Genomic DNA, 16,150 nt, shown 5'->3' with positions numbered 1-16,150 from the left:
TGGTGAAGACAGGAGCCGTTTTAGCTCATGATAAATGTAACTGCTGTGAAACCAAATCAGAAACACCCATTTTGACCTTCAGTAGACAAGCTGTCCCTCTGTCCACTGGTTTAAGACCAACATTATAAAAATTACATCCAAAATTAGAAGTGCGGGTTCCTCTAACCTTGGCTCCCCTTGTGCCCTTGGGAACAAATACCTGCATGTTCCACCAGCTGCAGACGAACTCAAGCGCTGCTCTCTGTTGTCTAGTTGTCCTGTAGAGCAACCACATAGGCTTCCAGGAAAAACAGGGGGAAGGTGAAGGATGTCGAAGGGTCCCCTGGTCTGAAAATAGCATACCTCTCTCGTGGATGGGCACGAGGTGCAGCGGGTGACATGTGCACTGAACGGACAACTGCGTATTGGGGAAATGTCATGCACTGGCATTATTAACATACCCAGTGTGTTACATGGGCTGCAACAGCAAGGGAGGCCTGCACGCATGGAGAGGAGGAGGAGGAGGAGGGACATTTATTATAGTTTTCATCAGGAGGCCACGATTGCTCAGGACACACTTGTTGTTCAAAGGCATGTGGTAGTTTCTGCCATCTACTTCAGGTCAACAAGCGGAGGCTGTCAGAGGCAGAGCAGACGACTTGCATTCCACAGATGTCCGCTCCTCTGAAAAGCTCCCTGTTAAAAACGCCATGTGTTGATATACTTTCACTCCACGTGAACTGCTGAATATGAAGTTTATAAAAAAAACAACAAATCCGCTCATTTTGCAAAGGATGACTCAGCTTTTATGAGGTGTGCACTGGGAGCACCTTCTCTCTCTCTCACACACACACACACACACACACACACACACACACTACATTTTCTGTTTCATTTCACCTTGTTCCAAAGCAGGGACATGTTTTAATACTGGAAGCTCCACTAACTCAGCAAATTTGCATTGTTAACAGTCCCAGAGGAAACCAATTAGTGGTCCGAGCTGACTGTTTGATTTCCTTTTAGCGAGCTGCAAAACACAATGACAGGCAGATTTTTTTTTATGTATCTATGCTATATTTTCCACTTGTGCAACATTTTTACCATTTTTCTCAACGTATAAAGAGAATGTGTTAAAAGCTTTTCTGCCATACTGCATTAGTAAAGTGTCTGTGTGTGTGTGTTAGGGGAGAGGGGAGGTAATCCTCAACAGCCTCTGGGTGTTTTGCACAGTCTCTCACCAGCTGTTTTCATCAGTGAGCAGTTGGTGTTGAGACAAACTTCTGGCGGGTGCTGCCTCCCTGTGTTTGCACACGGTAACTGCTGCTGCTGCTGCTGCTGCTGCTGCGACGACGCACAGTCACTCTCCTCCTCATCATCATTATCAGGAGGGCGAATGAGCTGTGCAGCAGCAGCGTTAACGTCCACTTCAGGCCATATAGATGGGTAGAGGTAACACACTCCAGCACCCTGTCAGGAGCATGAATCACACGCTAAGAGTGACATTAGGGAATTTACTTCGGGTTAATACACTAATGCACCTGTAAGCTAGAGCCAATTGTGTAAGGGCCACTGGTTACAGGCGGTCATGTGATTTTGGGAGGACCTGACCGGCGAGCTGCCAGGTGAAGGACATGACTCGTCTCTTGGCTGACGTTGGTTGTTGCAAATATAAGTCTGCTTCACTGCATGTAAAATTGAGTCTGTTATTGAGTGAGAGAGCACAAACAGCAGATTGTAGTTTTGACTGGTGTTTATTTAAACTAACATTTCCAGTGTTATTAAAAGACAGAAATAAAGCATATTTGTATGATTAAAGGGATGTCTGTGAGGGGAAAGAGCCATACTTACAGTGAGTTTCCTACCAGATGTCAGTTAAATACAACAATAAATCCACGTTGAATAGAAAAGTAAACAAAATCTTCATTTATAAAAATCTACACATAGACATGATTGGAATGAGAAATAAGACTGGAGGAGATGCAGTAGGTCCCTAAACAAAGAGGAAAACTTTGGCATCAGTGGATAAATCCCTCGTATAAAAGAAGACAGTACAAATGAAAGACTTTGCAGCATTAGTGGCATTAACACAATCACTTCATTACGCCAGGAGATTTGTAGTAGAGGGTTCAAATGCTGACACTTGTCTTTGAGTGATACCTCACCCCAACAGTGTGTTTTGCCCTTCAAGTACTCTCAAGTAGATCTCTTGAGCTCACGCATATGTTTTTTACCCTCCTGCATCACTTCCTTCTGAACCCAGAATTCAGAGAGAGCCAGCCAAGTGTATTTAACTTGAAGCTAATGGTGACTTATGGCCAACAACAGCTGTGGCAACAAAACATCAGCCAAACTGTCCAAAAACTTCAGTTTACAAACTCTCAAGCACATCGTCCAGTACAACCCACATCTTCTCTATCTTCTTAATCTGACTACTTCTGGTTTGGCCCGGCACATTCAGTTAAACAGAGGAATGACAACTATCAGTCGCCATTAGCTTCAAGCTAAATATACGTGGCTGGCTCTTTCTGCACTCTGGAATCACAAAGAAGTGATACAAGAGGGGGAAAACATCTTTGTGAGCTCAAGATATGACACCAGTTCAGGAGTACTGGAAAAGCAAGAAAGAGTTTCTGGGTGTTGTGTCATTTTAAATGGCACTGCTCTGCTGGGAACAAGGTGCTCTCTCGTACCTTCTCACTACACAGTGTCCTTGCTAACAAGCGTGATCAGATTAAAACAGGAATGGAAAGAAAAGGCAAAAACTAAGAGGTCATAAGCACACACCTCAGTCGTTAGAGAAAACACTCATCCGCAAAATATAACAACTAAGTAGCACTGAGTGTTGAGAGGTATAAAAGGCCACTCGAGGAACATGTTTGGAATGCATGAAATGTTAGTTAGTCTGGAAACAAAATGCTGTTGAAGCGGCACCCAGGTGTGCTGCTGGGAATGGGAGGACGCTGCGACCAGGATGATGCCAGTTCCACTCCACTAACCTCTAACCACAACTGCATGGAGCACCCGGTACACAGACATTCATGATCCATACGCCAGGGAAGTAAGAGTGGAAGAATACTACAGTGTTTCAGTCCCATGGAGGCCGTCCCACACTTAATGACAAAACTAAACTTCTCATCAGTCGCTCTCTGAGGCTTTCTCAAACAGCACTCTGATCTTTAAGGTATAGCTGAGACAAAAATCCCAGGGTTTAATTACTTTGAGAGAACGTGTAGTGTTTTTCCACCCTTTGTTTACCAAAATGAGATCCTTGGAGGAGCAATTTGATCCCTTGCCAAATTCTCCTTCCCCTATGTGCAAGGCAAAGAAAAGAACCTGTGGGCTATGTGGGTATGCATGTGGTGATGAAGTCCTTCACCCACACGTCTCCTCTTTGTCTTCTTAGTACGGCTCTGCCTTGAGACTTCGATATAGGCAGCATGTAAACACCATCCCGATAATCTACAGATGGGACGGAGATCAGCAAAAGCACGGTTCAGCCAAACTCCCCACTCTAAAACTTCAACATACATTTATTCATAGAGTTGCTTACCTGTACACAGGCAACCCCGACCCCCACCGCTCCAATGATCTTCAGATGGTCCAGGATGAATTTCTCCAGTTTAGTGATACAGCCACCCTAAATGAAAAACAAAGTGTGTCTTCATGTTGCATCAGTTCACGTGGGAGTGCTGCCGTCTCACTGCAAACAAACGTTATGTATACAGTTTGGATATGACAGCTCCTCTTTCTCTGCTATTGATAGACCACGCACACACTTGCTCCGCTGACACGCTGAGATGAAACACTGATCAACCATCACTAACCGTTTAATTGTCAAGCAAATTTTGGAAGTGTTGCAAAAGAAACAAATATGTTTGGAAATGCGATTGAGACACAATAGAATGTTGTCAGGAGAACAGTGACACCACCACCTGAACTGTGAGGGGAACGTTAGCAAGCCTTGAATGTATAGAGACAGAACGCAGATCACTGCAGGTGACACACACTCCAGTGTCATCATTTGAGCTCGACAACACACCTCACGATTTACTTCAAATAGATCGATGTCTTTGTTTGTTCCATGAGTGATTCAGTTTTTAAACAGTTAATGCCATGGCATCTTGCACTCCCCAACCCCCGAGTGTGTATGTTTGTGCGTGTGTGTGTATCTACTGGTGACCTTGTAATTGTTATGATTAATGCCATGTAATTTTGCTGCAAATCACTTACCCAATAGGGACAAATAAAGCTTGATCAGAAAAGGAAATGTGCATTATAACCCTTTTCACACTAAAACACACGCGTCAAAGCGGGTTTTTGTGCCTGCGTCTGCTCGGCATTGGGGCGCATTCAAGCTTCCAGCAAACGTGGGTCTGAGCTCCCACTGTGAGGGCTGCGTTCCTGTGTTTTTCTCTCTCATAGTCATCGCACTGGCAACGTCATCATTACACATAAAAGTGTGCCGGAACACTGAGAGATAAACAAATGACAAATGATGTCGTTGAGTCGAACGTTAGCATTGTTGTTGCGTGCATTGCAATTTTGTCTCTTTTGCAAAGTGTACAAACTCGGTGCAGATTGGAAAATGTCTGAGTGCTAATGCAACGAAACAAAATGCCACTGATGTTTCCATAAATCACGGTTCCAGAAATCTGCCGCCGGATCTCCTCTTCACCGCCAATGATGAGCAGCTCGTGGACTTCACGATCTTGCCAGTGCGCAGCCATGATTGATAAAAGGATGTGCAAGATCGCTATACAAGTTCTTTATAAACACGGTGGCGCTCGCACAGTTCATGTGAGGGTTTCCCGGTTGGTGGGAGTTACCAAACATAGATTAATTCACATAAGATCATACATAAGTAAATTCTTTGAAAAAAAAGGAGTGGAATAGAGTCTCGGCGACATCAACAGGAAGACTGATCTTATGGCAGAGGCCAAAACTTAATTGAGAGATGAGTGAGCAGCTCTTGCAGCGCAGCCCAATTTTTTATTTTTTTCCCCCGGAGCTTACACAATGAAGCCTGACTGGCAGCACACAGACAAAATCAGAATGCAACAGAAAGGTAGATCTATGTCAACAGGACATAGGTCAACAGGTCACAGGAAACCTGAGACAACGCGGGTTGCCTTTTTCACACTGCAGACAAACCGAGCAGAGCTGAGGCGAGCCGCTAAACACCCGGGTCGCTTGGAGAGTCGGTGGACGTGGGTCCAAATGCTGAGGCGGCCCTTTCAGAGTACCCTAACACCCATGTTTTGGTGCAGAGTGAAAGGGGCTTGAGATGTGTTTGGTTCAATTGGTTTGGAGCCAGTAGCACTGGAGCCAGTTTAAGAGGAGCCAGTTACACAGGAGCCAGTAACACAGGAGCCAGTTACACAGGAGCCAGTTACACAGGAGCCAGTTACACAGCAGCCAGTTAAAGAGGAGCCAGTAACACAGGAGCCAGTTAAAGAGGAGCCAGTTACACAGGAGCCAGTAAAAGAGGAGCCAGTAACAGAGGAGCCAGTTACACAGGAGCCAGTTACACAGGAGCTAGTAAAAAATGAGCCAGTATAAGAGGAGCCAGTTAGAGAGGAGCAGTTTGGGAATATCCACAAGGATGAGGGCAGTAAAGATTTGCTACATCAGCGCCTATTCAAATTCCATCTTTTATTTACACATTTTAGCAAAAGCATAAATCATAAACCCACTTTTTTCTGATGTGACACTTAAAAATATGCATGACAACATCCATCCATCCATTTTCTTCCACTTATTCCTGTTAAGGGTCACGGGGTGGGGGGGTGGGGGGTGGAGTCTATCCCAGCCGCTATGGGCGAGAGGTGGGGTTCACCCTGGACAGGTCACCAGTCCATCTCAGGACCAACACATAGAGACAGACAACCATTCACACTCACAGTCACACCTACAGTCAATTTAGAGTATCAATCAGCCTTGGCCCCAATTGCATGTCTTTGGACTGTGGGAGGAAGCTGGAGTACCAGAGAGAACCCACACAGGAACAGGGAGAACATGCAGACTCACACAGAAAGATCCCGTGTCCGAGCCGGGACTCGAACCCGGAACCTTCCTGCTGTGAGGCCACAGTGCTGACCACTGCACCACCGTGCAGCCTGCATGAAAATATATTGATAGAAACACAACCAGTGACAGCTCAACACAAGGAGCCCCAGAACTCTCTTGCTCTTCTCACCTCAACCTTGTAGATGTTGGACGGGTGGTCCCTGAGGGCGCAGAGTTCGGATGGAGTCTTGCAGCAGCTGTCAGGCACAACCCGGCCTTCTGCCATCGCGGAGCGGATCCACACACTCTCGGCCCAGTCAGCTGAACTGTTGCTCCCACAACACTTGAACTGAAAGAATCAGATTCAGAGGGACTGAGAATATGACAGACATCAAGCATTAGGACTTTATATCATAAGAGCTTTTTTTTTTGTTCAAGGTGACTCAACACAAATGATCTGAATGATAAAGAATACGTGTTGACATGGGATTTTTGAGAGTAAAAAACAAAAACAAATATACAATTAATCCAATATCAGTCTTAACAGCAGTGTCCATCATGCTTTGCTGAAGCCACAGAGACTGAAATTGGATTTGTTTTGGCCTGTCCCCATCATCAAAATCTCTAATCTGATGGGATGATAGGTTAGAAAAACTGCCTGATGAACAAGACACATGTGACCTTGGTTCCCCTCTACATCCCCCTGTAAAGCTGTGGACCTGAGCTGACACATACCTCCTGCTGCAGCTTGTCCACAGCCCTGGTGACGTGCTCATGTGTGTTCTGTTGGTACTTCTGGACCATGGTCTCCCTCAGGCTCAGTTTCAGCTCCTCGTTCAACTGCTCAGACACAGACAAACGCGCTAGCAGCCAGTACATAGCAACACAAACATCTCAGGCCAGCACACCAGTGATGAATTGGTTTTGTTGTGCTGCAGATGAGATTAATAACACGCAGGATTTATTCTCTCTCGACGATACACATCACGGAAAGCAGATGGGGATGAAGGCGGGGCCAAGGTAAGGTTTTTGTTCTGTAGACCAGGAGCAGAAAATGCTCAGTGGAGGAGCAGGCAGTCTAGGAGGGGGGGCCCAGCTGGCTTGTTTCTATGGCAACGAGCCAGCTGGGAAAGCACTGTAAATCAAAGCATGACAGAGATATCAGGGGAAAGAATGATGACGAGAATAGAGGACAGAGAGACGAGAGAGGGGAGGTGAAGACAAAGAAGGAAGGAGGGACGTGGCAAGAAGCAGCACCTGTTGGCAGTTGGTGAAACACTGAGACGACCAAGTGAAAACAGCAATTTAAGATACAGCAGAGTTCAATGAGCAGAAACAGCAGGCGTGGGAATGGAGGCAGTGTACTAATCACAAACAAATTAAAGCTGCATGGTGAGACTATCTAGACGCCTACAGTTCCACTTAATACCAACTATGACAAGACGACAGCGGCATCATCAGTAGCATCTTAGAACTGCAGGTGTTGACATGTCCTGCATCATTCACATCTACGATCTTAATTCATTCTCTCACTTTGCCTTCGACAGCTGACACAGACGACACAAACAACATTATCCTGGTAATCAGGTGTCTGACAAAGCTTAATGTTAATCAGTTAATCTGAGGTCAAACATACTTAGACAAGGACATTCCCCAAATCTTCATTTACCAGCCACAAACTGTCAACACTTTCACAAACACCAAAAAACACGCCTGCAGCTACTGGAGAGAACCTGCCACAGGACTGTAGTAGCTATTCAGATGTTGGTATGGCTAAGTTGGAAACATTTTCTTTTCCACCAGATAGTGCAGGGTAGTGCTAATTTTGCTGATGAAAACTAGACTGAAAATGGTTGGTGACCACCGTAAAACTAACAATACACAAACTGATGAAAGGGAGACTATAACTTCTAGAAAGTAGTAGACTACAATAAGCCTAATAACAGCAACAACCAAACGACTGATAGGTGAATTAAACAAATGTGCATGCCAGTCAAGGGAGGAGATGATCACCAAAACAAATTCAGCTGCCCAAAAACCTGAAGAGACACATTCTGTTTAATCGTTGAAATTTAAAGCAGATTTAATGCTCTGTAACACCTTCATAAGATGGTGGTATAGGCAGCTTTAGACATGAAGACAATGGCAGCGTAAACAACTGGTCAGTCACATGATTTTGAGCCAACACTTCAGAGTTCATTGAAAATAGGAGTTTCAATGTCCAATTGGATAAATTTACTCTTTTTCGAAGAAGGCAAAAAAAAACAAAACACCTCAAGCAAGCACAAAAACATTTCCACCAACCTTTTCTAATACAATAATTCAAAATGTGCATTAAAGTAGTAATGGAAACACGACAGCTGAGGCTCACCACAAAGAAATTGAGGTCAATCTTCATCCACCAATACAAGATTAAATATGGATTTCTTTGACTAGGATGAGACTAATGTGCTCACACTTTAACTCAAATAAAACGGACAAAAACAAAAACAGGATGAGGACGACTATACGGTATAAAACCTACATGAGGCAGGACTAAACAAAAAAGAGGAGCTGCCAAAATGAACCCTAGAGCTGGGTGGGGTGTGGCCCCTGAATGAATGAATGAACCTCTACATGCACCCAAATATGAAGACTTTTCATGAGGTGTGCTTTATCCTTAAGTAAGAAGCAAATGTGAAGTCGTCACAAGTCGTTAGCCGAGAGGAAAAAGGAGGACTAATAAGAAAGGAGGAAGAACGGGCGAAGTGAGTGGCTGAACTCATGCAAGAGCCCTTTGAAGTGAGTCAATGAGACAGGGCTTTAGGATGGGGGAGAGAGCGATGGGGCTCATGTTCAGACGACTCGTGTATTATGAATGAGGCATTTATAATCATAGCAGTGCACCTCTAGACTGAGGAGAGTCCTGTTGCTGAGCTACAAGCCACCAGGCCTGAAAACCAGTCAAGGTGGGACTGATGTTGTGGAGAGCGATGTCATGTTGATATCACACGAAGACAAAAATGTCAAGCACGGTTAAAATGTGCCACGGGAGGCTGTCAGTTTTAGTTTAGTTTTGACATTCACTACAGCAACAACAGCGCAGCACTTTCAGCCCAGCAGCCAGGGTACTTGGCAGTATTCTCTTTAGAATTAACCTGTATCGCTCCAGTTCTTCATTTCTTTCTTTGCAAAATAAATGAGATGTGCAGCTCTCTGCCAGAGTTCAAAAACTTGAAAAATGCTGCTTAAAATTGATTCTGACAGTGGATTCAGCCTCTGTATATACAGTATATATCAAAGCAGGATCTTGTTTTCCATTCCACTCCATCTAAATAAAGCAAGCGTAATTAGGGTTGGCTGATAAGAAATTAAACTATTTAAAATAGTTAGTAAATAATAATTTAGTAATTTATTCAGTATATGAATCGATCTGATGGCTAGTATTTATATCAGCCCACTTTTGCCCGTCACCTGTTATTTATGATGAGGAAAAAAATGCGGTAGCTCTATAATTTATGGGCTTTTCCAAATGTTATGAAAATAAAGAAAATCTTTTTTTTTTTTTTTTACATCTGAAAGCTGAGATGTGTTTTTCAGAACGTAAACATCATATAATCTTTTTAAACAGACGGTACTTAGATCCATAAAAATCAGCTATCGGAGGAACAGCACTGGCGCATCAGATATCGTTAAAAAATATCCAATGCAGTCCAATTAATACAATGTAAAAACAGCATCCCAGAGCTCTGACACCTAAAACAAATGTGACTAGTAGTCAGTTAAAAGTCTATAAAGACAACAGTCAGATGGCCAAAAACGAATTGGAAGACTGTTCCAGCGTCCAGCTCCAGAGTTTCTGCAGTAATGGTAGATCTGGAACTATTGTCTATATAGTACTACTGTATAGACAATGAAATATGATTCCTTATTTCAGTTTACAGAGCAATCTATGTACCTTGAGGGCTGTGAAATAAGTTCAATATTGATAATGAATCAATATCCCAGCCCCCAGTATCCATACTGTATGGTATTGCTGTATATCAAGACCAAATCCTGTCCTGTATGCTATCACAGAGCTATTTTTGGGTGATATTATGACAAGAACTGGACGTTTATGTAGCATTCATCTTCAACATGATTGTGCCACGTTGCAATAATAGTCGTTAAAAGGAATTTTCAGTTAAATAGTTCTGACTCAGTTTTTCTATTCACATATCCAAATAATGTGATGTTCATATTATGAGACTAGAGAAGAGGAACACGCATCCAAATCCAAATGCAGGTGCAGGACAAAAGGTGATCCACTACAGAAAGTAGAAAGAAAATAGATGAGCATGAGATGAGATGAAAATAGATGAGCACACTGCTGATGGACAAGTTGTGCTCTCGGCCACACTGCATCGACTCGATGTACAGAAGACCTTGCTCAGGCCTCTGAGGGGATCGGCGTTCATAAGAGGAAAAACATCAGAAGAGGCGTATGTTGCGGTGGTAGCGGATACAGTAGTCACCCCACGCTGGTCTCAAACTTTGGTCTTCAACCTGGGTCTACAGGGTGCCAAACCTTTTCACTGACTGCAACACCAAAGAGCCTGGCCTGCTGGCATGGTGGCCAGAGTCCATATTTAACCAGGATGATGAGCATCTATGACAGTGTAGTCTAATAATACATGATACCACACTACCCAGGTGACACACAGCAGGTTGTGCTCTCAGCTCTCTTTGAAATTTGTATTCAATTGTGCAGAGTTTCGCAAAATGTATCACATGATGATAAAATCAAATAGTGGGACGTGCTCTAACCTCGCTGCTGTGAACAGTTACCATAAATACAACATCTTAAAGTTAAAAAACATTAAGTTCTTAAACTAGTACATACTTTCATACTTTCAACAAAGGCAGACATTTGCTTCAGATCTGAGGGTGGAGGAGATTGTCTGTATCATTACAGACTTGTGTCCAGCCGATGTAGTTAGTGAAGCAGCAAAAGGGGAGAAACTGTATACATAAGTATTTATATTCCAAAAGCAAGTAATTGTACTTTGGAACCACAATTAACTCAATTGCATTTTTTGGTCATTTGAAATAAATCCCAGCAAACAACTTGGCATGTGCATGTGAATGCATGTAAAATGTCTTTTCTAATTTACCTGCTGATAGTAGATATAAGCCAGGACTCCAGCGAGGATCTCCAACAGGAAAATACACAGCAGCAGGACAAAATACTGGGGAGAGAGAAGAAGAAAGCACAGCATGCATCAAACTGCATGAAAAAAACACGTTTGGAGTGGATGGTAATGAAATGACGCATGAAGGGTGTGTGAAAGGGAGTATTGAAGCACTCATACATAAATTACTTTATCAAATTGTGAAAAGGACATAGAGAAATAAGAGAAATACATCACGGCAGGTTTGCGCAGCCAGTTCATAAAATAACTCCTGATGATTACGCATGCCGATGAACAAATGAGACCGATAACTAAAGGTTGAGCACTTGCTTTTGTTCATACTTGGCTCCAGGTTTCTATTCACCATCAGCTCATCTGCTCAAAGGCCAAAACCCCCAAACTGTCATTGCACAGAGCAACATTTGCTGCTGAGGGTTTATCCTCCCTATCTGATATGTGACCAGGCCCGTGGGAGTCCGGAGGGAAGGTTTGCTTTTAATGCACGATTTCTTCAGAATTAAAGACATGAAAAGATTTTATCAGAGTGAAACCTTGACCCAAATTCCCCTGACCTGCTGCTATCAGAGAGGGGAAAAAAAACAGCCCAGTAAGTGGATTTAGTCTTTGATTTGATAGCTTGTGCTGATTAGATCTGTGAGTGGCGCGGAGTCTGAATGCTGAGCAGTTTGAGATTGATGCAGTGTTGAGTGTCTGGAGCTGAGCATGCAGAGACATGGACACACACAGAGGAAAGTGACACGAGACAACAAGGGGCATATTTACTGAGGGAGTGTGCCAGAGCTAAGCCTGTTTTTGGTGGGAAAAATAATAAGAGATTTACTCAGATTTAAAGGGAAAATTTCACCTGGTTTAGCCTGCCCATTAAAATATCACATTGTATGTCTTTCAACACCAATGGAGTTTATGTCAATATTCAAGGTTTTAAGGCCGAGCATTACCACATTCTTCAACATGTTGTTTGAAACTGTGTGCTACCACCATATCGTTTTCTGAGGTTTTTTTGGGCAACATTCCCACATCGGACAATTTCAGTGAGGTTTTCCATTCAAAATATACTCACACCTCCAATACAAGGTTGTTTAACAGTTTTACAAATAATAATAGAAAGACAGGTCCAAAAAAAGGGCATTAACAGCTGATCTAACTGTTGAACTAGATAGTGTTTATTTATAGAAGCCTTTCAGAATTCTCAAGGTCATCTTACAGGGCAGAGCAAACAACAGAGGATGCAGCTGATGCTGGAACAAGTTGCATTAAAATGTACGCATCAGGATCACTTGCTATCAAGTCAGTCAATTAAATGCGACACACCTTTTAACGTTACACCTAATACAAGTTAATCATTTGCTTCAAAATGTTCCACATGGTGCTGATCGTCAAGCCTGACTCAAACAGGCTAAAATTATCCGCCCATCTTGTACTAATGTCTCATAAATCTGTGTAGGCTTTGGAGGAAGTTGACATATTTCAGCTGTGGATTTATTACTTTTTTTTTTTTTTTACTCGTTTGTCTTTTTTTTTTTTTTAAAAGAAGAATAATTCAACATTTATGCCCTGCCTCATAAATGTCTTCATCACAACTCTTTCATGAAGATTTGTGGTGACTCAGCCTTTAACATGTTCTTATAAAAAAAAAAAAAATTAAAAAAAATCACTCACCCACTTAACAAACCGTTCCTTTATACCCACTAAAATATAGTAATTCCAGGATGTGTCAGGCAGAAAATTGAAACTGAACATAGAGGGAAACATCAAAGTAGAGGGATCTGGTCTGTGACACTATTTAATTAAAATAAACATATTCCTGTAATGAACTGATTCTAAATCAGTCAAAACTTTTTCATTTGAAAACTTTAGCTGTCTTGCACACAGAAAATAAGTGAAAGCTAGCTAGCATACAGACAGTGACGTGGAGAGTGTATGACAGAGAGCCCGCTGCTGGCTGATGAGACTGAGGCGGCTGAATTAGCGACTGCAGCAGGTCCAGAGAACTCCTCTTGTGCAAAGACACACTCTCTCTCTCTCTCTCTCTCTCTCACACACACACACACACACACACACACGATCCCTTTTACATCTGAGCAGGCCGTCTTCTCCCGGACACCTTAAGGGCACAGTGTAATCACTGCCAAAATGACTCTCTGCAGGTTCATTCAGTGGTCTGTGCTTCAGCATCCTGGCTGGAATACACTTTCTTGCACATAAGTGAACATCAAGTGGTCGACTCAGCCTCAACTCAATGAGGTTGTTAGAGAATATCTTGACATTTTTTCGTGGCTTTCACTGTCCATCTTTAGCTGTAGCTGTTCTCTTGGGTTCCTCTAACTTTATCTAAACCACAGAGGAACAAGCGCAGCAAGGAAAGCCACATTAGTATGCAGCTCCAAGTCCACCTGTGTTTCTATTTCAGACTTCATTAGAAAGGTGCTGCTGTCTTTACAATTACTGAGCAAGTAGGAGTTCCACGTCGACTGAAGGTGACTTTAATCAGACACACGGTTGCTGCTGATTGACGGGACTCCAACTGAAACATTTTCGTGATGTGATGGATTTTCTGGCTTGTCAACTGACACTTGATGCAGACTCGTGTCCCACAGCTAGTGAATATTAAACCAACTCCAGTCTGGCGTGGCACCGGTACAGAGAAGCACGTTTTTGTCCCGCTCTTCAGCCCTCATTGAAGCCTAAAAGATTGCTCTATAAGACTGTGCCACCAGGCTGAATAAATGCTGGGTGTTTTGAGCGATGGTCATAACTAAATCATGACAGACTCATCAGGTTGCAGCGCAGGCAGGCTGTAAACTGAGCAGCCTGACACAAATGAACTATGAAGCTGGGCTCTCTCTCCCCTCTGCCAGCCTGTTGCCTCGGGTAAATACAATTCAGAGTCAGAAACAACATTTATAGCGAGATGAAAAACAAGTTCAAATTGAGACAGATAGCAGCGCTCCGGCTGAACATTTGTTTTCTTATTTAACAATTCAAGTAAGCTTGATTCATAATAAGAGTTAGCCATATTCATTACTAATATTTATTATTAATTTTTCACAATTATTCACCCACTGTAATGATTGTATGCACATGACCTACTGTGGTATAATTTAGGTTTGAAGGGTATGTAGTTAAGATTTGATTGATACCACACTGGTACTGATATTGCTTATTGCTAACTATACTTACTCATATACAATACTCTTACTGATGTTTCTCTCCATAATAAAGTCCAAAACACTGAAAAATTGAAATGAAACTAATTCAACTGTTATTTTACCATTACTTTACTTTTTAACTTTCTTGATTGAAATCCAGCCTCCAAAACTTGTTCACAGGCCAGGGTTCCACAGGTTGTACCAAAACATGCTCCAGTGGAGTTCTGGCCAATAAACAAGTTGGTGGGGGCAGAACTTCAACTGACCACACAAGTGTACGATGACATAGCATAGTGTTGAGCCATAAATGTTTATCAGGGTATTGAAGTACGCCAGGATAAAGAAGACCTGGATTGTAATGAAAGGTCGTACATGAGAGTTTGTTTAACGGATGTTTTGTGTAGTTTTGCTGTTGTCCATCTCCAGTGGTGCCCAGCAACTAGTGTGTGGCGAACGTTTTCTGAACTAAGCAAAACGTCACGCAGGGGCAAAAACTTCTTCATGAATTCAAGACACTCAACAGTGACTAGTTAATAATAACGAATGATAGTTTTTGATGTGAACAGTGTGCTGAGTTAATAAAAACAGACTTGCTTTGGTCCAATAGCTTGTGCACAGGAACTGAGAGGCAAAGGAAATACTGCTTGCTGCCAGTTAAAAACAACATTCCATTTGGTCTCTGCCAGCAGGAGCAGAGCAGGTGTCTCTTTGTATACAGAGAGGGTCCAATCACAAGAGGTCACCTGAGATGCCGGAGGAGGACATGCATTGTAATGCCAGGTGTGAACTCAGATATGTTGAGCTGTCCACTGGGTGTCAGATGACTCAAGTCGCATGTGAAAGCCAAGTCTGGACAGGGCCAGAGACACAGACTGGTGATAGTGTGAGGAAACTGGTCAGTTTCTCCACAGGAGGATCCAGCTGCTTCTAGGCCTGCTTCACATTTGGCTCGGTCATTTGGGAAGGAAAGTTTCTCCCTGAGTCATTAATCTCTCCTAAAAACAATTGGTGGCTTGTGTTTTTGAAGACATGGGCCACACCCTTCTTCTCGTGGGAGAGTTTTCTCCTCCCCTCTGTTTTGCTGACAATGATGATACATTGTACAGTGCAGACATGTCCTACAGTCTTTCAGAGTCAGATTCAGACTTTCTTTTAATCAAGAATCCACCGCAGCTTGTTTATTCAAGTCTCACAGCAGAAGAGTATCCTGATGATGCTGTACATGAATCATGTTTGTTCAGGTTTGAACCTGTGACCTTTAGATTACAACACTGTGTTGACAATCACTGCAGCTCCTGTGTACTCCCACCACATACAGGAAAACAATTAATCTGCCTCTCTCTGGCCCATCGCCCCGCCCTCATGTTTGCCCTCTTTAACAATCTGGATAGCATCTCTCCTTGCCGACAAGTTCAGTCCTTCAGTGTGATTCATTGCCCTAATCTAAACTCTTCAGGATGCACCAAGCATTTGAAAACGACACACCACCTTATAAATCACAGAACCACAACACAGAGAAGACTTCATTCATCGGGTACAGAATGATAGACTTTGAATTATCTAAGCTTCTAAAAATAGCTTCAAATGCTGTTTTGGTAGTAGCAATTCCGCAGGCAGGCAACAACAGACCAACTCAGATACCTCATCAAAAAATACTACCAAAAAATGGACCAATCACATCTGTTGGTCTACATTACACTTATTGTTAGACTTCCACTCATCCAGGAAACAGAATATCTAGTAATAAATCAAATTAAACTGGATGAGCTTTTGTTTTGGACAGATCTGACCACAGCAAATCTACTTCCTCTTGACTGAGTAAACAGAGACAACAGCAAATATATC

At 42.8% G+C, this 16,150-nt stretch overlaps 1 protein-coding gene across 1 annotated transcript in view; it reads right to left on the bottom strand.

Moving 5' to 3' along the window:
- Positions 1–1,711: 1,711 nt before the first annotated feature.
- Positions 1,712–16,150, bottom strand: part of LOC147269048 (CD151 antigen-like) — a 28,605-nt gene continuing 14,166 nt past the window's right edge. The window contains exons 4-8 of the mRNA XM_086227308.1: positions 11,118–11,192; positions 6,721–6,825; positions 6,176–6,334; positions 3,530–3,616; positions 1,712–3,438 (exon numbers count right to left, since the gene is read on the bottom strand). Coding sequence (XP_086083434.1) covers positions 3,379–3,438; positions 3,530–3,616; positions 6,176–6,334; positions 6,721–6,825; positions 11,118–11,192 — 486 coding nt within the window. The 3' untranslated portion in view covers positions 1,712–3,378. The remainder of the gene's footprint in view (positions 3,439–3,529; positions 3,617–6,175; positions 6,335–6,720; positions 6,826–11,117; positions 11,193–16,150) is intronic.

The sequence above is a fragment of the Aulostomus chinensis genome, chromosome 2 (assembly GCF_037954235.1).
Source record: "Aulostomus chinensis isolate RoL2024-O1b breed Wild chromosome 2, RoL_Achi_v1.0, whole genome shotgun sequence".
Taxonomy (NCBI): domain Eukaryota; kingdom Metazoa; phylum Chordata; class Actinopteri; order Syngnathiformes; family Aulostomidae; genus Aulostomus; species Aulostomus chinensis.
This window is presented reverse-complemented; position numbering and strand designations above follow the sequence as displayed.